The sequence below is a fragment of the Achroia grisella genome, unplaced genomic scaffold (assembly GCF_030625045.1).
Source record: "Achroia grisella isolate CSIRO2021 unplaced genomic scaffold, CSIRO_AGI_Agris_v1 utg642, whole genome shotgun sequence".
In the NCBI taxonomy this organism is placed as follows: Eukaryota; Metazoa; Arthropoda; class Insecta; order Lepidoptera; family Pyralidae; genus Achroia; species Achroia grisella.
Window position 1 is genome coordinate 3,742,862 of NW_026712979.1, and position 26,066 is coordinate 3,768,927.

The window sequence follows — 26,066 nt, forward strand, 5'->3', positions numbered from 1 at the left end:
TAATATATAAACAAAATTAATTAAAGTGAGGATGCCATAGAAGCACTCGTGATAGAAATTATTAATGAATACGTACCTACATATATAATTGCGTTTTAACTGTAACTTACATAATACTAGAGCTGTTTTAAAAATAGCCTAATGTATGCCAATAATAAACTAGGAAGTGAAATAAATACCTACATTGCGGAATGATTGCAGTTATAAATACATGAATAATCATCAATGGACTTATTTACATTTTTAATTAAATAATACGCTACAACTTATTATTTATTAATTAATATGAATTAAATCTACCTGTATGCGTTCTCATGTGTCGTTTCAAAAGTGAGGGTCTATCGAAAGCCTTTCCACAAACTTCACATGGCAATAATGCTCTTTCAGACTTTGCTGGCCTCCTTTGGACTTTTGGTGTCATTTCTAAAAGTTCATTTGATGATCCAGCCGACGATGACGTGAGAGAATCACCTGACACTGATTTATGTTCGTCTTCTGGTCCGGATGGTGGTGATATTGGTAGTAAAACTCTTGAAAGAAGAGATGTAGATAAATCTAATGGTGAGTCTGTGGAAGAAAATTTTAATCAGATATCTTAGGAAGTATTACCAAATGTACATTATATATAGATATTGTATTGATACTGAGTACAGTATAAAGATACTCAATAAGGAGTACTTTAAGTGTATATGCTATTGTAATGGCTAACAATAAAGAGTATATGATAATTTTATCAATAAAAAATCATGAATATTTAACATTATTTTCTAAATAAGACTACAAAAAATTCTTTACAAACCATAACGGATATAGAATATATAAAGTTTTTAATCCAAGCACTTTTAATCTCTACTAGCCTTCAACATACAAAATAAAAAAATATATGTTTAGTTTCAGGATTTTAACAATAATATGTATTTGATTGTAATACATAAATTCAGGAAAATAGTTACTTTGTGTTTTAAACGTAAAATAAATTATTCGATTAATATCACCAATTGAAAGAATTATCTTACCTTAAAATCGAGTCTATCAAATAATTAGACAACAAGGTTTACATATATATATACACAATTATAATATCCAAATTATATGAGAATTATCAACAAAAAATAATAAGTATATCTTATTTATATAGATCAAATTATTCACATTAAAATCTTGATTCAATTTGAGTGAATTTAATGGACCAATATTTTACAACCATAAATTTTGCTATGGAATTCTAGTCAGTTTACGTTTATTATAACCCGTTTAATAATTTCCGTTTTAATTAATATTGCTTTATCGTTCTTTATCTATAGCGTTTGTACTTTACCGAGATTTTGCAAAATCCCTACAATGTCCTTAATCACTAGATTTGCTATAAATCTTGTTATATGCTGTCACGAGATGTTGAGTATTAATTAGTTGCTGCGTGTTTCTATCCCAGATTCCCGTTTAGTTCTGTACTAGGGATGTTTATAGTGTATTTTCTAGATCTTTGGATAGGCAATTCCCGATAAGACGCGGCGACTAGACAGATGGTTGGACGATAGCATCTTTCGCTAGTTGCCTGTCTGCGTTTCGTTTTGCCTACTCTATTTGTTATGGTCTAGTTGAATGATTTGTTACTTATGCTATTTTTGTTGTAATTAAATTCAGTACACTTATGTAGATACAAATTAGTTTCAAGTAGAGAATTTATTTCTAATTATAGTTCGGTAGTCTGCTTAGTTATGTATTAGGTTATAGCATTTAGAAATGATTAAGATTTGAAATCTAGAAAATCTGAAAAGACTTGTAGAATTCAATATTTCTCTGTCTATATAAGTTGCTAGAAAATCATTGAAATCTAAAACAATTCTTTCCGATTTGATGTAATTGATTTCCTAAATAACTGAATACAGGAAATATATTTTGGAACAAAATTATAAAATAACCTAAATTATTTACACTGCATTATATTTCAATGATGCGGTAAAATAATAAAAAAAATATTATACAATACTGCTTATACTGAGTTAATTTCAATAACGATACGCAATCATACGTTGCTTAATTTGGTTTGGAGTTAGATGGCGCTGTGTGATATTTATTTGTTACTTTTCCATTTACACTCGCGAGTCCGCACCATCTCATTGAATGAACAGTTTCTTAATACCCGCGGCTTCTACAAAAAGTGTTGCGATATGTATTTATACACATCCGCTGACAGTTGCGTTTGGCTTATCGATATAGTCCGCAGCGATCGAATCGGCGGTCGTCCGCAAACGGTGCCGCTTTCGTTATCGGCTCGTGTGTAACTCAACTCGGCAGTAAAGCTGAGTGCACAGTTGCGCTATCTGATATAATATCGAATAATAAATAAATAATATAGTTCATATTGATGATCTCAATAATGCAATTGCCAGCCAACGCATGTTGTAATATTTATGTAGCGATCGATATAACTTATAAGTAACGAACTTTTCTATTATAGATTGTGATCGTTGTTTCATATTGAATATTTATTAATGGTAGAATTTTTTTATTAGCTAAGCTAAATTAATGATATAAATAAAATTATATAAATAATTATTACAAATATTAACATAGTTTTAAATATGTTTTCAAGTTTATTATATTATTTTTTTATTAATTGAGTTAAGTCCTGTTTTGTGGTAAAAATTAAACAATGAAACTTTGTCTGTTTATATAAAAATTGGGAAGATAAATAATAATTGCTAGATAGAGATAAATAGATCACATTTAAATAAGCAGAGTTAATTACAGCGGCCTTTTAATAATAAGTTTGTGTAATCATACACTACATTGTTGAATCGATTCGAAAGAAAACTTCGCATATAACAATGTCACGAGATACATATCGTTTCGAATGTTATAAATAGTATTTTTAATTAATGATTAATACTATAGGTATAAAGTTGCGTATACGCATTTGTTGATATTTCGTTGAATAATATCTAAAAATATGAAAATTATCAGAGCTACTCTAGGAGTAAGTATTAAAATTTTGGTAGTTTTTAAGTGGTAGTTATTTTCACAGAGGTTACAAGCGAAAAATTCTCAACTTGACACCTGAGTTTCTCCTTTTTGTGTATCCAGAATGAAATCAATTACAATCAGTGTTTTTGCAATCTTCGAAATTAAAATTTTGTTATTAATATTTTAATTTCTGCAAGCTTTTTTGAACACTTTAATATAGATGAGCATGCTAAACGCGACCTAAGCTTTATAAAAAAAGCAATCACAAAGACAGACTACCGAACCGACGCCCGCGCAAGTAGGAATCTTCTTTGTAGTGCCGACATCCTAAACTGGGAGGTTGTATGTTAAGGGCAACACAGAAAATGTATGAAAATACAGTTGTAATTAATATTTTTGTTTAATTTTTATGTTTATTCAGTATTACTTATTCGTGTTCAACATTGTAAGAAACAATATAGTGTTTTTTAAATTCCTTATTAGTACTAAAGTTGACGAACCAAAAATCCCGTATCTCAATCTACCCATTCAGTTGTATTCTTAAAAACTGATACAGCCAGTTTATATTCACCATTGTTTAGAACTATCTATTGAATGCATATGATCTTTTTTAATATCATGTTTGTAATACAATAAATATGTCTTAATCTTTTTTTTAATTGATATATTATGGATACACTCTACAGATTGTATTACTAAAAAAATAAAGTTGTTCCATACTTTTGACAACAAATAAAATAGTATTTCTGCCAAAAATTAAGTTTTACTATATAATATTATGTTATCTGTGGTTTTACTTACTGTATTTGTTTCTTTATTTTAGTAAGAAAAAATCGTCGTTTTTAAACTGTGGCAAATAAGAAAAAGCCATATTTCTTTTACAAGTTGTATGAGTACAGATCAGCATTTAACCAATTATTGTTTTTACGAGACTTTAATGCAAACGATACTTGACATTTAAACGGTAAGGACTTTTAAGGTACGGATATGAGATGTAGAACTAAATCGTCTAATAATGCCATAAAATGACGATAAACAGCTAAAGTCCATTACTATGTGAATTTTACCGCAATATTTAATAACTATGTATGTAATAAAATGTGAGGTTCATTTAAGGTTTTATAGGAAGTCTTTACATTCTAATCTTTACATGTTTCCTATTTATTGAACCTCAGTATGATATTCCTACATATACTTATTTAGGTTTTAATAAATTTCTTTAAAAAAAAATACATAACTATTAATATTAATCAATAATTATTCATCTTATTTTTTTATAAAAAAATAATTTTCATAATAGTTACATTGCTGTGTCAGGCAAAAATAAAATAAAATGTAAAGGCCATATTTTCTACAACTGTGTATAGTTTATAATTATATATTTTATTACAATCAAATCCAGCTAATTCTGTTTTATTAACATACAAATTTTATACCATTTAACGTTATTTTTTTATTGGAATACATTACAAATTACTTGAAGTATGAGAAAATATTTTTTACATTATGTTTTAGACGAAATTTAGTAGCTAAGCATCTTGGTTTGTAAGTAGTTGCAGTTGTGATATTACATGATAAGAAGCATGATAACTTAGTCTTCTGGAAGGTCAACGCATGTGTGATATCGCGTTAAATGATATCTATAGTCCGATGTGCGTATTTCTAGGCAACGGTACCACTTTACCACATATTCTTTACCATTGCAACAATATAAAATAAAAAAAAAACAATATTCAATATTGACCTTCTAATATGGAATCCATTGTTTGTCTATAAAGGTTATTTCTCATTCTCACAAAGAACATCTCCTCAGGTCTCTCAGGAAGGTAATAAACTACCAGCTCGGTGTGAGCAGATACCGGTTTCACTGCTTCATATACAGGCTCTCCTTTAACTTTTGTGCAGACTAAATTGACCTGCAAAAAACACTTTTATATAATAATATCACTTTTATATAAGTCTAAGAATAGAAAGAGTTATCTACTCTGTATTTATGACTGTTATCTGGTTTTGTGCAAGTACAATAAAAACAAATACTACTGTGGTTGTTGTGGTAGCAAATAGTTTATGAAATTTTCTTATGTGATTATGTGAAACATTCAACAGGCATTCAACAGTGTATCAAATCCATAGAAGATTGTATAAAGACCTCCGCTGAGTATTTGCTCTTAATTTTGTATCAATGAGGTTACTTTTTAATTTGATTTTCTGTTGGTTTAACTTACAAACGATCGTTTCTAAACTATCTTTGGTCGACATGTTCAGCATTGTTATTGATATTGGTGAGTACTAGAAATTCAATGTAATTTTTTTTTTCTATTTAATGTTTATTTTTTGTCACTTTATAGTTAACTGTAGACTTCTTCAAAAAGTTGTTCTATAGGTTTTATTCTAATTACTCACTTGAGGTCCATAGTTTTCAGAGACTCGAAGGAATCGAATCCAGTTGCAGTGTCGTACTTGAACCCCTCCCGAGGTGCAGACCTCATCGAAGAGACCAAACCGGTGACGTATCTGTTGGTTAAAAAAATATATATTAAAAATACTATCTATGTCATGACTATGTAATATTCTAGTTCTAGTGTATTTTCTGTGACTTCATCTGCTTTTTGTACATAACATAAAACCTATATCAGGACAGATATTCTATAAAATCCATCTTCACATAAAATTTCTGTAAGTTCCGTTGAGACATTTAATCGTAAAATTTTACAAGTAGTTGTCGTTATGATGTAATTGTTATCCGCAAATTCATATGCCCAAACTTTATCCCTATTTTACCCCTTTCCAGATCATTTATTGAAACAACTATGGTTACTTATGGAACAATCTTTAATTATTACCAATTTTATTCCTTAATGAAGTTTATAATGTTCAGTAGAGAAAATGTTATAAACAGACTAACACAATATCGTATTTATAATATTTGTATAGATATATTTATCTGAATAATGAAACTAGATTTGAATCCAGACAGATATGTTCAAATAACAATTTTAATTATAATTATGTATCTAATACCTTTACAAAATGGTATTAAGTATAATATCACAAGTGCAATATGCATAACCACATTATCATAACGTGATGTAAATTGGAAGCATTTCTATAATCACGTCTTCCACAGAATATATTATTAAGTGATGCAGATAGGACGCTGGAAATTATGTTACTTCAGAAGATAGTACTTCAGAAGGTAGTATTGTACGTAAATATATTAAATTTGTATTATAATGTATTATTGTATTGTATTGATTTAATATAAACATGATGTACTTCTAATATATTATACAAGGACAAGATATATTTTTTTTATCATATATTAAACTATTTTTTTTAAATTGTACTACAATTTTTGAGTTCTATTTTTATTTCGATATTTCCAAAAAATCAAGTAGGTTTTAAAACTTGTCATTTTCATCAATAACAACAAATTCTTTTGACTTTGTTTAACATTCAATTATTTAAATTGATGATTTTGTTACAAATAATACTGTTACAAATAGTAGTGTTTATAGTATACACAAAAAAAAGTCTACATTTTAATATCATTATTGTTCATTATATTTATAAAAATTAAATTTAGTGGCTCACCTGATGGTAAGTGATTACCGCCGCCCATGAGCACCCGCAACACTAGGGGAATTGCAAGTACCTTGACGGCATTTTAAAAAAGTATAACTTCTTTTCTTGAATGTTTCAATATCGTATCAGTTCGGAAATACCATTGCTGTTATTATGTTATGTTATATCCATTTTTTCTGAGTACTTATTTATTATATTATATAAAAAAGCAAATATATTAAATATTATGTTGTTAGTAATATTTTACCGTCAAAAACCATTACAAAGTCACATTTATATATAATCTACATTAATTTTCACTTAAAGTCCTAAAAGTAAATAACATAGAAAGCAGTAATACCACTATCTACAGCATGTCGTTATTTGTTACATATTATGTATTCAGACATGAGAAAATTATCAGTTCGTATTACCCCTGCTGTATCTATCCCATTTACTACTTAGTCTATGACCAGCGTACAGCTTTCAAGTAACCGCTCGAGCGGAGGTTACGCGTAATGACGTGAAAATTGCTACAAATATGAACAAGCGAGAGCATGGGCTGTACCACAAGATTCAATCCACTAAATGCAATTAATGTATTTATTCTGTAATGCAGTTCGTACATTTAGTACTTATTTATTAGTATTCTATTGCGTTTGTTAGTAAGGTGAAGCAGAATGAGCCTAACTTTAGCCTGTCATTGCGCATGAGTAATGTGTCATGGGCGTCACTTGATAATGTCATGTACTTTTTTTTTTGACTATTCTAATGCTGTTGGCCGCAGCTGGCCTTTAAAGCTTCACCGGACTATAGGAGACGAGTGCAGATTGCACTCCAAACACGCGGAAGGACTTATGCAGCGGTTGAAGGCCAACTCTCGACTTTAGTTTGAGGGCACCACTAGAGATTCGGTTCAGGCCGTCGTAATTTTGATCTACGTTTGAATTGGACGGGGGATCGATCGGAGGGGAATGTGATGTACGTGATGCTGTTCATATATATAGGCATAGTGCGAGTGCAGACAGCACTCCAAACCCGCGAAAGGATCTATGGAGCGTCTGAAGGCCAAGTCCCGCCTGACGTATTTGACTTTAGTCTGAGGGCACTGTAGTAGTTCGGACCTCAGCTCAGGCCATTATAATTTCGATCCCCGTTTGAATTGGACGGGGGATCGATCGGAGGCGAATGTGATGTACGTATGTAATGGTAACCGTGGCATATATATATATGCCACGGTTACCATCAAGTAAGCTGTCAGCTTGTTAGCCAATCAAATTACATAAAGGAGTTTGCTGTCTCGATTTACCAATTATTATAGTTTCCATTAGGTAGGTTATTTGCGTTAATAAAGAAACATATGTACAGTAGTATTATAAAAATCGTATAATGTACTATTTTACATGCGGTTCCTATAGTTCGCAGTTATAGTTAATGACCATCAAATAGTCCATAAATTTTTGATATACTACTAATATAAACATATTAAAATTTTAAAAGATTATTAGTTTTGAACTAGTTGTATGCCCCAGTTTAACCTTGAATAACGGGCAACTAAATATTAATTGCTTCTAAATAAAGTATAAAAAACAAACATCCGAAAATATTTTCTATACAACGGCTACCATAAAACTATTATTTTGTAATATAAAATCAATATTGAAATTTATGAACTGAATTTTGACACATGATATTACGATCTATGCTGAGGATAGTAACATATTCATTGATGGTCACAAAGTTGTATAATAAAAATGTAAATTTATACTAATCTACTAATAAAAATTATGTTTACAGCACATCGTATAATTTATAAACTGTTGAAATTCATAAAAATCAAATACAATCCATTGAAAGTGAATATTTAAGAAAAACTGTGATATATAGTCATCTTTAATATGATACCTACTCAGATCATGATAGCGGAATATATATGTCTGTGCAAATGTTGTGTCTACATTTTTTAAATATGTAATATATGCAGTGATATTAAAAAACAAAATACTATAAACTAAATCATTGTTTTAGATACTGTAGTAAACGAAATTACATTTTACTCAAAAAACTATATTATAAATTTATGTAATAAGAACTTTTCCAAGAAACATTTAAATGTATACTTCTAAACGCAGTAATATACAAATTATATTATATTATAATCAAATAAGAATGAATTTATTTTATATTAATATAAAATAAATAAAAATTAATTATTGTATATTGCTCATTATCATTATAAACAAGTTACACATTGTCAGTATTTCTGCCCATGTGTTCCATATTTAAATGTCTCCTTTCACCCTCTCATTTATAAATCAAAGTCCCGTTAGTTCGGTCCCACATTCTGCCATTGTGGTGGTTTTTGCAATGACAAAGCCTTTGTCTTTCATTCTGAGTCCTTGTGAGTCACGGTAGCGAAATTTGGAAGTAGACATTAAAAAAGAAATTTTGTAAATATTGGGCAGTCTAATTTGAATCTTATAAGTTATTGTTGAAACGTTATTTTTGAATATATGTTTCAACTAATGACTAAGACGATTATTCTTAACGCTAATCAATAACATTAATACCGGTTGTAAAAATGTACCCAAATTAAAAATAATACAAAGTTTTTTTTTTTAATATTAAATTAAATTAAATTAAACATACTTCGATTATAATTTAGTATATTATTGTACTCTATACTTATTATAAATTAAAAGTAAAAAAATAAATAACAAAGAATGTTTTTTATTTATCTACTCTACTTCTACAAGAGAAAGCACGATAAGATACTATACCATAAAATTGCAATTCTACAACAACTAACCTAGAACATTATGGTCATTTAACTTAGGGTTGTCGCTCATTTTTAATATAAAGAGTTTGCAAAACAATACCTTACAAACAAGTTGAGTGACTTTTAATATATTTATATCCATATATTAATTTCTTCACTATAGTTCTAATGACAGAGTTAACATAAATTTGCTCTAATTTAACATAACAGTTGTGTTGAAATAATCAAAAATCCCTTTTTATCAGTTTCAGTTACTTTATAAAATATTCCAAATAAGTTCATACACTTTAATTTTTAAATATATATGCTTAGAAAACACCGAGACGATTTCGGTAGTCTCACGGTTTAGCACACCGCTTTACGTCCGATGGTCGCGGTTTTAATTTCTGGCACGGTACAAACATTTGTATTGATGAGTATGATTGTTTGTATCGGTTTTAATGTTTTCTATGTATGATATGTATGTAATTATGAAAAAAAGTAATGTATGTATTTGTATCAGTTATCTAGTACCCATAACACAAGCATTAGTTACCTTAACTTGGGTCTACATGGCGCTGGGTGAATTGTCCTGAGATTATTATTATTAATTTTGATTACAACTATTGATGAGTCAGAATAAATAATTAAAAGTATGAATAAAATTTGAAGAGTGTTGTGGACTAGTGCTTTATAGCACCGATAAAAACCGAAATGTTCAAATATGCTTGATATAATGACTTGAGTGTTAAAATGATATGATGAATAACAAATTAAAAATCCTAGAAATGCGTTAGACTCATCCATTGGGACTTTGAATTGAAATAAACCGAACGAAAGGGCATTCCAAGGGTTGCATTCATCACGACGTCGTCCATTGATAACGCGTCTGACTAACCAATCATATTATTCGTACTTTCTGAATTACTATTTAATTAATAATACCTAAACCGAACCTTAAATGCAACAAACCCTAAACTGCGTATGGCGGCGCGCGCACACCTCGAGCGATCACGATCTGGTGCACAGAAGCGCCGAGGCCTCAGGCGTCAAACCGTTCACCGTGCGTGCACGCTTCTCGTAATGGACCTTGTATACTTATTTCTAATACTTTGCAATATAGCTACCATTAAATAAGACGTATGAATATCATGTGTATAGTATAAAAAAATCGCGAATAGTGTTTTTATATCAGAAATTCATTAAAATATCATATTCATTATTTTATCATTGACATGAATATATCATGTCAATGGTAAAAGAATTGAAATGTATAGATATATGAAATAATTAATACATTTTTTCTGAATTAAAGCAACTATGATGAATATTTGTCAACACATATATATGATAATTCAAAATAGATGCTTTCGAGATGTGGTGTTGGCGCAAAATGTTAGGAATATCATGGACGGAGCGTCGCACTAATGCATCTGTTTTGGAACAACTGGATATCAGAACCCGTCTCTCTACTGTGTGCTTCCAGCGTCTGCTAAATTTTTCGGCCACGTGGCCCGCCGAAAACCAGATAATTTTGAAAAAGATATAATGTTGGGACACGTGGACGGTAGAAGGGGCAAGGTAGGGCACCTGCACGTTGGACTGATCCTGTACGAGAAGCAGTCAAACAAAATATACAGTCGGCGGTCCATTTAGCACAGGATAGAAATGCCTGGAGAGTATTGGTTGGAAGGAGCATTCCTGGTGGTCACGACCCTCAGTCTTGAGGAACCGACAAAGAAGAAGAATGTATGATCCGAATGTAAAAGTTTGTATGTAACGTGAGAAATTGAGATAAATTATAAGTTATTTGATTGAAGAGTCAAAATTATTATATACTGCAGTATATGTATAAGACGAAGTATAGATGAACGAGTTATGAATGTCAGTAATGTAAAGATTGTAAGAAATATACAGGTAAGTATAGATATTAATATACATAAATTAATTAGACAGGAAATATATTCCTAATCAAAAATTATTCGGTAAATGTAAATGGCTATTAAATGTACCAGCAGAAGTAAAATAATGACAGCAACGGCCACTTGCTTCTTGACCCGTACTCAAATTCCAAAGGTAACGAGTTTCATTCACAACTGTTTTGAATTCCAACAATAGTATTCTAAATAGAGAACAGTGCTAATAATATATTTTCTATAATATTAATATATTTGTACAAAAACAAACTATTATATCTTTCTATTCCAAAAAGAAAAAGATTATTTAAATAATTTAACTTTTTGTAAGTGTATTTGTTTTTGATTGTATATTATTTTTATTAGTATTCTGAATAACAATAATTTTTGTTTCTAAACCAATTTCAATGAAAGAAAATTTTAACAGCAAAGTGAACACACAAGTGCAAAGAATAACAGACAAAATTTGAGAAATATGAAGTTCGTCTATAATAGATTTCTCATAGGTATATCTTCCAAGTACAGACAGCAATCATTTACATTAAAAAAAAAGATTGAATGAATTGAATATATGAAGAAAAAATAATAATTAAACAATAGAATGATTAAAGATTGTTTAAATAATAATATTTCGCATTTACATGTTTAAATTATTTATTATTATATTATATAGTATATATATATATCGAGTATAATTTCTGAGCAACAACTTTAATGTTAATGACCTCTGTTTTCCAAAAAATGTATTTATGGTTACCCATTTCGATATTTAAGTTCGTTTCCATCTTAAAGATAATATACGTAGACTAACTTAAATGCAGTGCATTAAGTAAGTAATTCATCAAATGTTCTTATACAGAAGCCCAAATGGGCGTCCGGGCCTCGGGCACGCTTTGGCATGCCAGCGCAATGGTCGGTTGAAATTTAGTTAAACTGCGGTTTCATTGTATGAACATGTTGTTACTGTTGTGTTATAATATTATTATTGATATTATATATCCAACAAGAATTTCCTAATTTAAATGTGATTAATGTTTTCTTACGTGTGTAGACGTTTTCATAAATGAATATTTAGTACAATGCGTAAATAACAATATAGTGTTTCTGTATTTGTATGGTTTTTTCTATATATATCTAATACGGATCAAGTAAAATATAATACTGTGATAAAAAATTAACTATTCATATAACATTAAACAAAACATATTTTTGTACGAGTATATATAAATTATAGAATCGAAGTAAAATGTAGGTATAATTTGTAAATCTTCCTTCCTTTTCCTTTCTTAAAGTTGACTTTAAACAAAATTAAACTCATAAGTTATATATTTAATTGTAAATATATACTACACGAGACAAAGTCTCCGGTAATAGCATCGGAGACTTTGTTTACTTTTATGAGTTAATAATAGCTAGCCAATGTCATCATACCAAGCTATACGAAAAGTATGCTTTACGAATGAGCGGTAGAATTAAAAAATATTATATGACTATTTAAAAGTGCTTATATTAAGTTTATTTGAATAAAGAATTTCTACGTATATTTCAAATTTCAGTCGTTTCGTATTAAAAACATTATGGCGTACGGATTTGTACTTACCGTAAAACATATGTTAAATCTCTTGGAAACACAACGAAATGCCGCATTACCGTATACGCTCCAATGAAACCACAGTGTGCGTGCATGATTACAAGTCATCGCCGCTGGCGATTATTTGCCTCACTACCGCCAAATTGCGCGTACGTTCGTGCCCATACATTATTATATTTTGACTGTCGACTGAAAAAAGCTCGTTAGACAGCTGAACATAAATATATGTTGGTTTACCGCCCACAGGACATTAAAGGTATTCGCTGCTGACTCTGTATGAGTGAAATTTTTTACCAAATAACACTAACCCAGGCAAGAAGTATATTTATTTACTTTTTAATTTACTGAAGGTACCAACAGCTGCAAATAAACTATATGTCGATAAGTAACTCGGTTAGCCAATAATAAATCTCCACGCATATCTATTTTATAAAAATATTTTACAGGCGATTTTTTTATCTGCATTTTCTAAGATAAAAGATAACCTATATCCATCCTCGTCATACAGCCTATCTTTACAGCAACCTTTATTAAGATCCTTTCAGTCCTTTGTTTAATATTACTATGGATATGTAAACTAATAATATTTTGATAAAATTATTTGTTATAACTATAAGTTAGGCAATTTAGCATTTGATATGGAGCAACTTGGCTATTTAATTTTTGAGTTTCGTATATTAATTGAATATATTTTATTACTATAGACGAGTCCGAAGTATGCAAGAGTAAAAAGATAAATTTTGTATTACTATTAATAGTCCGAGAATAAAATCTAAATTTTATTGAATTCTCTATCCACAATTTGGTGTAGAATTGAACACATTTTAGCAAAAATATTAAATATTTACTATAAAATACTATAACTGCCTGTAACCAATACAGCACGTGCCCAGAAGTGAGGAATGATTTTTGAAATAATACAAGTTCGTGAAGGCCGGGGGTGAACGGGGTAATAGCATAATATTACGCGCAACTGGACACTACAAATTGGTATGTAATTGATAAGCTGAAGCGATAAGAGTATTTTTAAATTGCTAAATATTCTAACCCGCGCAATATCGCCTGTGTCTCATTTCCTGGTTGTTTGCAACGTTTTCATCATTTTCATTTTATCGAAGCTCTGCATCAACAAAGTTATATTGTGATCTTATATAGTCTTTCTCTCTTATGTAACTGGGCTATCAAACCGTAAAAGTATTTTCAACAATAGATCAATAGCACCAATAAAAACTACCTATATGTATACATTTGACCACAAAATAAAAATATAAAGATTCTATTTCACGTTCTGAATAGCTACGAATATAACGTAGGATGTTGACATAGAATTGATTCTTTTTTTTCTCAAAATTAATATAAATTTTCATGACATTTCGAGTGAGTTATATTATATAACGAAGTCTGACATTGTCTATCTTTTACATATACAAAGCAGACTAATAAATAACTAAAATTATATTTCTCCTATTTCTAATGGAAAATATTTACGTTCAAACGGTTTTTGTGTCGCTATGCTTGTAGCTAGCACCATACATGTCTGTAGGGTATACCTGCCGAGAAACCAAATGGTACAGTCATGATCCCAAATTACATCTCATTTTGTTACAGTACCTACCGTGTATACTGATTGTGTACTATTCGACAGCTACATGAATGACATAGAAGTAAGGGGAAGGAGTCCTACTTTGGTTTCCTATTTGAACATACTATACACTTAGAATGTGGCACGCTTGATTACGTAAATTGGATATATATTTATCGTATAACTAAGGAAACGAAGAAGCATATGGTGATCTTCAAGATAATTTTCGTTATGATTAATTCAGTCTTGAAACCAACAAATATGCAAACAAACACTATTGACATTATATCAATCACAGCTAGATATTATAATCAATAATGATATAAATAAATTAAAAAAAAATACAACAGTCTACAATACTTTCCTCCATAATTATCTGTACGAGGAGGAGATATCTTTTCTTATAAATGTGAAAAAGAGACTGTCGATGTGTCTATTTCTTACATTTTTACGACTAAACAGCGGAATAGATGTTTATTCAATTTAACAAGAATATAGATTCTATCACGAGGGCAACATAAATTACCTTTTATCAAAAAGTTTTACATGAATTAAATAAACATTTACACAATGTTTTTACGTAAATTGAATAATCATTTACACTGTATAATGCTATTTACACGGCTATTGCGTGCAATACCGACCGTGACGTGTAAGTCACGCTTCGGTATACCACGTGTTGTGCGGTATAGCTGGGGTGTTTAACAGGCCGTAAAATTGTTGTCATTTATTGAAATTAGTCATTTATAATTCATTTATACAGAATTATGATGGATTAATTAATCTTTATGGCAACTCGTTGCATGCAATGGTCAACTCTGTGTATATTAAATTTTGACAAGTTCTGTTCTTTCAATAGGACTTGCTTACTAATAAAATATTTCAACAGATTTTAATTCATTAATCAACTGCTCTTATCTGTATATGTATATTTCACGTAATGTTTTAGTTAATGATTGATTTTAATATTTGTAATTTTATTCTGATCTCGTTTAGTTTGAATAATTTTTTTGTCTTGAATTACATACACTTCCCAGTTATCTTAATCTGTTGGTTCCAAATTGTTATGATTTATCTATTTCAATTTAATTATTTTTGGTATATATATTCTATATGTATCTAGTTACATCGAGTGCCTGGATTCGGGTAAAGCATTCAATTTCTTAATTTAAGATATGATCTTACTGTCTAAGGAATTTTATTCAAATATGTCTTATAGTAACAAGTAAGCATAAAGCATAATTGAATCATCTCAATATTTATATGTGTTTACTAAGTTTTACATGTATAAATTAATATAATATTGGCACAAAGTTAAATGGGTTAATTCTACAAACTAAATAATACATTATAATAATACATTCGTGAATAAGGAAAAGACTTGTTACCTATGTAAACTACCTGTGTCAGACAGAACTGACCTCTCATTTTTTTATACAACGGCCGTGACATGTCACGCTGTGACATACAATATACTTAAATTAAGACGTACAGAGATGACGGACCAAATAATTGTAGCCATTTTACTTGTAATTTTATGCTACAATAATGATATCATTATATGTATAATTGAGATACCAATGGTTATAATAAAAAAAAAGAATACCGAACTAAATCGGTATATAAATGGCAATAACTTTCCAGAAGACATTTACTTACATTTCATTTCCCTTGCAAAAAGTATGTCATTTCCTTGTTAAAAGTATGTAATTTTTTAATTTAATTAGATTTTCTAGCAAGCGGTATTCCCAACTGATTTTCATTACTAGGCATCACTTATACATTGTCAATCCGAAGTACAAAGATTGACATCTTGCCTCAGTATCTTGTAAAATCACTGTATTATCTCACCCGTCAACCAAAACATAATTTATCAGTTTTAAATGATAACATAATATTTGTAGTGCAGTTCATGTATCTATATAGGCTACCGTTTCCACTTAACACTAGGTGTTATTGTACTACACTGTCCATTTATCAGCAGTTCATTCCAATTATATAAAAAAATGTAACTGCGCTAATGAGGATTAAAAACGTTTATAATTTACGGCGGAGTGCAAGCGACAGGTACCTGTCGGCACTACTAATAGCCCCTAATACTACAAACACCTCCCGCTATGTCCATATGTCACACTTCAGTACAGCACGTGTATAAAGGGTGGGTACTAGACTGTGACATTGTACACAATAACAAGTTTATTTGTGGTTATTGTAGAGTGTTAATCAATTACGTGCAATACCGACCGTGACGGAGGGGCGAGAATGTCAGGCCCCAGTATATCACCTGTAATATCTTTATTAGAGCGTGCACACCTGTTATTTAAAAGTGGGACGGCAGTTTTGATTTATGATTTTACTAGCAGTCACCCGCGACTCTGTCTTCTCAATCTTCCCACCGCTATTATTTTAAGAAAAGACAGCTAATAATATTTGTGGTACAATCTAACTTCTTCTCAATTGTCAATAAAATGTTTAGGGCCCCTTAGTCATAGAAAGGTATTAATAAACAGAGTGTCTTTTGCATTTATAATAATATTATAGATTAATAAACTCTTTATTGAAGTCAATTAAGTTATTATTAATAGACTGTGAATGACGTAAATATAATATTCTTGAATAATAATAAAAGACCTGATTTTGGTTTATTATAAAAAAAATTGTAAATAACATTACTGACAGAACAGAATAAGATGAAAATCAAGGATTTCTATCAACATTGATTTTCTATATTTAAAAAGTATAAATGAGAACGTAATTAATATACAAAACGTGCGTTGTATACAATATGTAATGTATATAATAAATATTAATATCTTTAAAATTTACATTTTCTTTATCTTTGTGAAATAAAATGGTACCGCACATTCTACTTAATCGAAAAACGTTGACAGTTGTATAACAACAGTTTTGACTACTGAATAAGAGAAAATCCGTTTACAAAAAAAAAACGCCACACTACAATAAGATCGACCATTACCTACAACAGCAAATGATCAATACAGTATTCTATCTGATTTCCAAAGCGTCGTGATCACTAGACGAATGTTAGACTGAGACCGTTAAATTACATTAAGTTACACATTGTTTGTTCCTCCGGTGCGCACACGCACCGTTCCGCTCGTGACCGAGCAGTGAAATGTTTGGGCGACAACAAAAAAGTGCGATAATTTCATTTTGTCAGTACTTTCAAAAAGAAACCTCGTCAAGTGTCTCAAACTAGGGAATTAAATTTAGTTGCAGCGCAAGCTAAACAAAAACGTATAAATCTACTTCATTAAGTTGGACTTTGAACTATCTTATTAAGCGGCAACATAATTTTTTATATCTCTGGCAATAACGCAATTGAAGTCCCATTAGAAAAATGTGCAAAGAATAAGAGTAAAAATGTACTTGGCTAAAAAAAAGGTAATCGAGTCAGAATTTAATAATATTTAAAAGTACTACACAGGATGTGTCCAGATGACGTACATGATGTTGCACATCATCCGCTGTCAAGTCAAACAAGATATCGTTTTTATTCGTAATCTGGTGTTATATATTAACCGACATTTTAATTAAAATCTTATTTTTATTTTATAATGTATAAAAAAAACTATAATAGAATTCAATTTAGGGTTTTATTGATAAATATATTAATATAATACAATTCTGGCAACCAAAATTGTAATTAGGTCAAGAAAAATCTTTATTTTCTATTAACTATTTATAATTTTCTCAAAGTTATTATATGCTTGAGTAAAATTCAACCATATACAATAGTATTTGAAATATTACTATTTTATGTTTTCAATTTTAGAATTTCTATTATTTTAGTAATTCGCCATGAATGAAAAATCATTAGATATTATTCAGCACAAAAACATCCAAAAGGAAATGCTCAGGTCGTGACTATTGGAGATATTTCGTTTGAAAAAAACATGAGGATGCAAAATGCCCTAACAGACAATCAGGCCGTCACAATTTTAATCAAGGGCCTCCGCAAATTCTATTACTTTTTTTCACTTTTGCATTCTTTTTCGACGTAATAATTGTGGTGAATAATAGGGCGGAGTTTGAGAATCGCCCAGTTGCAATTCGGTAGGTGGTAAATGAATAAGATACACTAGAAGTGTTAACTATGCACGTTATTTAGTCATTATTGGTCACCATATCTACTTATTTTGATTAAAAAAATATGCGGTAACAAAAGTCATTATGATAATTTTTTTAAATACAAGGACAATAATTATAAATGAATGAATGATAATTCTTTGTTGTTAGTCTCTTAGTATACAAACAAACATTTATATTCATTATTAATATATAAATATTTATAAACATACAACATTCTCAAAGGGAAGAGGCAACAATGGACGGCCTTATCGCTGAAAAGCGATTTCTTCCAGGCAACCTTAGAATGGAGAGGAGTGATTGACTTGAGTCTGGTCGAGATGTAACAATAATAAATAGTGAGAAGTTATATTAAAATAGCTACATATATATATATATATATATGTATACAAATTACATATTTCGAATACACACGTATAATTATAAAATATGTACATACATATATATATACAAATACATACAATTATGATATTACTATGATATCTGAAGATAGATATCTATCGGCAACTTACAGAAGAAGTGGTTTCAAATACGTGATTTGAAATTCGGTAATGATGTTATGCTTCGAATATTATGATACATGGATAATTAAAATATAGCAAAATGAAATCCCTAATAAATTACATATTACTACTAGCATCCTAGTAGTAAGATGCTGTATATAACCCTTGAATAGAATGAAGAACTATAATGGTAACTAAAATACATGTAAATTGTTAATCAAGTCTCACAATATCTTTTCTTGTAGTAGCGAATCTTACCCTGGATGACTAAAGTTATGATGATATTTTTATAAATTTATTATATATATGCAATCATTATATATTAGGAAGACAAAAATGTGTTTAATTACTAAAAAAAAAGTTTCGCATCTAGACAGGGTTTTAAATCCATCGCCCACAATCCCCGTAAGGTTTGTAATTATTTAGTAATTGGTGGGCAGTACCGACTTGGTAGCAGATATATCACGCTCCAAGATTAAAACTTGCCGTAACTCTATTGACGGCGGGAGCGAGAACGCCTCGGGGCCAGATATGTTTTATTTGTTGTTTTTAATCAGATATCCAGTATACTAGTTTTTTACTAACGATAAGAGATAACTTTGTAAGTGCAATAACGGTTAATCCAGTTATAGTAATAGGAAATTAGCAGTTGCTTCGATCTGCTAATATACACAACACTCGCCAGGGAGCTTAACCATGTACGTTGACTAAGAATTCCTACAAGTTAAGTAAACATTTTTTACCTGTATATGAAAGAATATTATCATGCACTAATACTACACAGGCGACGATAAATAAACAGGTATTTAGATTTTCTTACCAAGCAACCACAGAATAGAAAATATAAATGCCAAACGACAACCCACTGCTCTCAGATTTTAATTTAAACAGTACCTTTTTATACACATAGTATTTTATTGCTCTTTCTCAAAGAATGACGGTGGTAATCTTATAATTTAATTAGGTCGTGATTAGTTTGAGTTTTTTTGAAAAAAATAATGTATTTCTGTTTAATATAATTTTAATATGATCACCGCTCATTTAATATCATTCATGTTCAGCATCGATGGTATAAAATTAGTACCCTTTATTTGCAAACGTTTTTGTTTAGTTGCAATTTCAAGAAATTGCACCAAAACTATTTTATTTCGTTGTAGGTTGATAACATTCTGCATTAAATTGCCTAAGTGGCATTCTACACAAGACTAAACTTTAACAAGTGAATAAAGTAAGGATTTTACAATGCGATCATGTTACAGTACAAAATAGCGAAAAACGTTAAATATGCAATTTATGCTTTTCTTTACATATAATAAATGTAACAATATAAGCGACTTAAAAGTGTTATCCATCTCGAAGGTTAAGACCAAGTTATAAAAAATAATTTTTGACACGAAAACAAAAACGAATATTCATCCTAGTAAGTAGCAGGTATGCAAAATATCTAGTATCTATTTGTAAACTTCGTATGGAGAATAAGTATTGACAAGTTAATTAAAAAACAATGTAATTAACACGTTCCTATTTTTTGGGATTACGTTGTGGTAAAAGGTTCATGCCCATCAGTCAGTAGGATGGTAATAGTTAAGCATGACGACATCTAACTCTAAAAATTCTGATTACTGCTCGCATTAATAAGCATAAAATTAAGAGCATATCATAAAAAATTATGCCCCGCCAAATTAAATCACGCACTTGTTGTTTAGTCATGCGTCTTTCTAAAGATAAATGTATATTACTTGGTTTAGAATTAGCATTCCAGTTTGTACCGTTATACGATATAGATTCTTTGTCGGTTCTTGCAAGTAAATTTGTGATACATTTTAATCACCTTGTTAAATTGGATTAAAAAATGTCATTATTTTTCAATGACATTCTCTCTAATGAGACGTGTAACCAGAATATGGAGTTAGAAACTTTATTGATTAAAGAATATGGGATTTAATACAACCATCGATAACATATTGAGAAATTTAACCTGCCTGGTTAAATTAGCTTCTAAAACAAAGGAAAATTATAACTTTTGATTTTTCAATAATTCAACACGCATGAAATTTAAAGTAAAAGTAGCAATAGTCATAGTAAGTGAATAAAGTGAGTAAAGTGAGTAGCGGAAAATTTCATTATCTAATACTTTTAGAAAACTACATTTAAGAATTGACCTAATTATTTATATTAATTCTAAGCATATTACACATATTTATATATTAAACTACATATTTCGCTGGTCGTAATTACAATGATTAAGATTTAACCAAGTGACGCCGGCTTTTCCCTTTAATCATACTAATTTCTATAATGAAAATATATGAAAATACCCAAATGAATTATAATAAAAAAGATCATTTTGCATTTGAGCATATTAAAGTATTAATTAATTTTTAATTTACATTAAATTTATTCATATAAACTAATTATAACCACGTGGGTGGTATTATCGTACTCTTGTCTATTAGCATCAGATTAATAATATGAGCTCACGCTATGTTAGTGAAATCTGTTTTGCTATTATACGATCTAATGTTATTTTTTTTTGCAGAATATACAAATTGAATACCGCCTACAACGAAAAATTTAAATTCTCTAGAAAATAGTTAATAAACATTAACTATAAAAACAGACTTTATTTAGCATCAACATACCTTATAAGGTAGCCAGAGCGGATCCAGTTTTCTATAATGTAACAACAATATAATATATTGAAGAAATTTATTTGATTTTTTGTTATAATATTCAAAACAATTTTATCAGTGTATATCATATCTATATCAAATGATCGTTAATCAAAGGTCTATTAAATTATTACTAATAGTATCATTATCGATATCGGAAAGTGATATAAACTAAAAAAATGTCGTCGGCACACACAAACGATTAAAACTTTTTATTAAAAAGTTGGATAAAATAAACAAGGTGACCAAAATGAAGCTATAAATTGTGAAAGCGGCACTTTTAGTCTCACATCTAACAAATTAACAGACGATTAAGCTACTGATTTGGGTCAGAAGTGCTTTCAATACCACATTAATGGGACCCAACAAATAATGATGGCGGGGTGGTTACAGTCATAACGAAAATCTATTAAGTACTTTTTTATGTTATTTTTTCTTATAAATTTACAAATACTTATAAATAGGAAAACGGAGAGTTGAAATAATATTAATAACTAGTTGAATGCTATGAGATTGTCTACAAAAAGGTAAAATATAAAATATTTGCGCTATGATCATCATCAAGTCGTGTTCTGTCTGGATACTAAACTTCATTCAAATCCATTAAGCTCGATTGAGTTCCATTTATAAATATTTTTAAACATATTTACGAATCTTCATATAATATGACATTTTACGTGTAATAAAAAGTTTAATGAAGAGTTAAAAGTTGTGTATAATACCAGATGTAATTAACTTACTTTACATTGCAAAAAAGAAAGTCGCAATATATAAAAACACGAGCAATTGGAATTATATCGACGATCACTATATTACATATAGCGGAAAATGCGTATTAGTGCTAATTAAAAATCCTAGTATTACAGTAATAAAAAATAGCGAAATATTCAATTTATCTTTTCATTAAGAACTCGTTTATAGCTATATCTTTACTTTCTAAGAAATTAAAAATATGCTTCTGTAATATTTCATGTACCTCATATTATTCTTACCTTTAATAAAAGACATCTAATTTGAAAATTACATATTTTACAAAAGTATTCTTCACTGTGAAGTGGAGTTACTAAATTTAATTTCAGTGTATACATGAATACTTAATATTTAACATTGACGGCCTCGGTGGTCTAGTGGTTTAGCACATCGCCCTACATCCAATGGTCACAGGTTCGATTCCTAACACGATGTAAACTTTTGTATTTATGAGTTGTTTGTATTGATCTGAATCTTTTCGATGTATATACTGTATTTGCAAAATTAAGTATTTAAGTTATCTGGTACCCACCCACAGCACTGCTTACCTTGGAGCATGATGGCGTTGTGTAAATTATCCTTAGTATTAATATTAATAGTTAATTTTCTCAATTAAAAAAAAACAAAAAAAAATACATGTAAGGTACAAATTAGTTGAACAACTTGTTTTCTTGAGCGTACCATATATATTATCTGAACTTAACGACGTGGCCTCTCAGATGGCCGATAGTGACATAAATCCAAAAATTGATTCAACAACGATTAGTCACAGCAAATATTGTGATAAAAATTTTATTTACATTAATTTATTATAATTTATTACTTAAAGCTTCTAAATTGTTGTATAAGATAGGAGAATCACTTTAAAGTTTGGATGCTACGCTAAAAACGGTTGAAAAATATTATTTGTTTATATCACTGATCTGATACATTTAATGAAATTTATGTATTGAAAATATACATTTACAACTACACTATACGAGGCAGATCATCTGTGTAAACAATAATATTTTTTATGATTTTGTTTGATAAAAAATATGTCAATTCAATTAATTTATTTGTTCATCAAATTAGTTTTCTATTGCAAAAATTTTATAATATTTGTATTCACAATATAGTACCTATGCCTTTACAATGATATATATCTGTGCTTTAAGTACATAGGCGAGTTTTCCTATTTTAGCTTTGATTGAAAAGTAAAAAGTATAGTGATTACTTTATAAGTTCATAATAATTTTTAATAATAAAAAAATATATTGTTCTTACAAAGTAATCTACCAAAATAAATTTTGTACAAGTTTAAACACATAAGGAAGTTTGTTTAAAGTGCATACTAATAATAATAAATTATATAATTGTACTACTATAGTGCTTATTAGTTCTTATATTCTTAAAGCAACTTTCTAATAAGATTTTATAGAGATTTATTGGTTTAATCGTGGAAACTAGCGAATTTCTTACAGGAAGTACAAACCGAATTATCGGAATCCGCAAACAAACCAGCTACTCAATAAACGTGAGAAAGTGATAAAAAACCGACAATTTTATTTAAACATATCCCACACATGTCTCTGATTAACAGTATTTTTGTTTTTTTTACCTCACAAATTAATGGAGAGTAAATTTCAACATAAATCAGTTTAGATTGAGGTAATATATCTAGTCCTTCACTAAGATGGTCAATTTTGATTTCTTTAAGCTGTATATCAATCTACGAGTGGGAGAATCAACTATCACCATTTATCTATACTAATACTACAAAGCTGAATAGTTTGTTTGTTTTATGTCTAAACTCAGAAACTATTAGTACGCCTTAAAAAAAATTGTCTTGTATTGCCCATTAAAATAACATCATGCTACGACCAATAGGAGTGAATATGGATAAAAACTGTTGCGAAACCAGAGTAAATATATTCCTTTTAAAAGCGCACGAAGTTGCGGGGTATTGGTAGTTTTATATATTGTAAACATTGGATTTGACTTTGCAAAAATGTGAACTTGTTATGTCTATAGATAACTTGTTCAGATTACTTTGTTGATATTTTCCCATGGTAATACTAATTGATAAACAAGTTTAGATATTTAAGTAGAAAAAGGTATAAAAAAAGTAATTCCTTTTTATTGATGTTTTTTTCAAGATTCTATAAATTATTTAATTACTAGTAACGTGAATGTATGTCATTTCGATTTATTTAAAAAAGTTAATATTGAGATATTAGTTAAAACATCTCAATAAGACATAAGTATAAGTGCCTCTGTTTCTTTTAGGGCTTAATTGACAAAACTTTAATATAGAAATTAAAAATAAAACAAAATATGCAGTACATTCCTTTTAATACACGTAATAATAATGATATATCTAAATCTTCACCTAAGTAAAACATAGGTACAAGATTTGTCTATTTTAAGTTCTGATATAGATTTTCTTATAAAATTTTGTAATAATCATTGTCTTAACTAACATTAAAAAAAACTGCAACTTATTCTAATAATAGCATAGGCCTCTCATCATCGTCATTATTAGCCCACTGCAGTCCACTACTGGACATAGCTACAGTACATCTTGGTACAAATATAACTCGTAACGTCAGACTAGATCCCGCAGGACTGGTTCTACAGATATTTGCAAGTAATCCACAGCTTATGAATAAATATGACAATCTGATGGAAGCAGACGATTTTATACACAAACGTAAGACAGCGTGAGATGTTTTAAATAACTCAGCTTAATATAATTAACTAGCTGTACCCGCGGTTTTACCGTCGTGAAATTTCAGTATAATATATAGCTTATGTGTTATTCTGATGCATAAGTTATATTACAGTAAATTTCTTCAAAATCCGTTCAGAAGTTTTTGCGTGAAAGAGTAATAAACATCCATACTTACAAACTTTCGCGTTTATAATATTATTAAGATGTTTTTAACTAGTCTATATACATAAAATTGCTGTACTTTAGTACCGCTAAAACTCGAGAACGGCTGTATCGATTTGGCTAATTTTAGTCTTGAAATATTCCTCGAAATCCAGGGAAGGTTTGAACGGTAATTAAATATGAAGAAATTGCATGTAAAATAGTAAAAACAACAGTTTTATTTTTCCATACAAACTGCTGATACCCGTCTATCAAGGGTGTGTTCAGAAATTTATTGCGTTACTAAACTGCAAAAAACCTTTCACATATATAATTTTGAGGCGCAACAGAGTTCGCGGGATCAGCTATTCTGTGATAATTTAGGTATTTGTCAAACTAAAAATATATACACCAAGTCACCACGGTTATGTTGTCAATTTTGCCAAGTTTTTATATTCGTGTGATATTTCTAAAATTACTTTTTATTTATTTTATTTTAACTAAATTTAATTCTTAGTCACTTATTCATTTCTCTTAACATTTGATTATTATATTTACAGAAACTATATATGTATATTTTTAAATATAATTAAAACTCGTGTAACGTTATAGAAAAATATTTCACAATTATATTGCTCATTATGTTTCTTGTTTAATCCCAATTTAAATCGTTAATATGTAAATCAAATCATTATTGACGAACTAGTTCGGTTTTATTAAAGTAATTCATGTATGATCCGAAACCGCAGAAGTGGTTTATAACACAATAAAATTAAAACAGAAACACACAGACAAACCA

General features: G+C 29.3%; 1 protein-coding gene across 1 annotated transcript in view; it reads right to left on the reverse strand.

Annotated features, from left to right (window-relative positions):
* The window catches only part of LOC131849424 (zinc finger protein 235-like), a 72,621-nt gene that overhangs the window by 19,533 nt on the left and 27,022 nt on the right, over positions 1-26,066 (reverse strand). The window contains exons 2-4 of the mRNA XM_059199501.1: positions 5,371-5,481; positions 4,712-4,883; positions 301-567 (exon numbers count right to left, since the gene is read on the reverse strand). Coding sequence (XP_059055484.1) covers positions 301-567; positions 4,712-4,883; positions 5,371-5,481 — 550 coding nt within the window. The remainder of the gene's footprint in view (positions 1-300; positions 568-4,711; positions 4,884-5,370; positions 5,482-26,066) is intronic.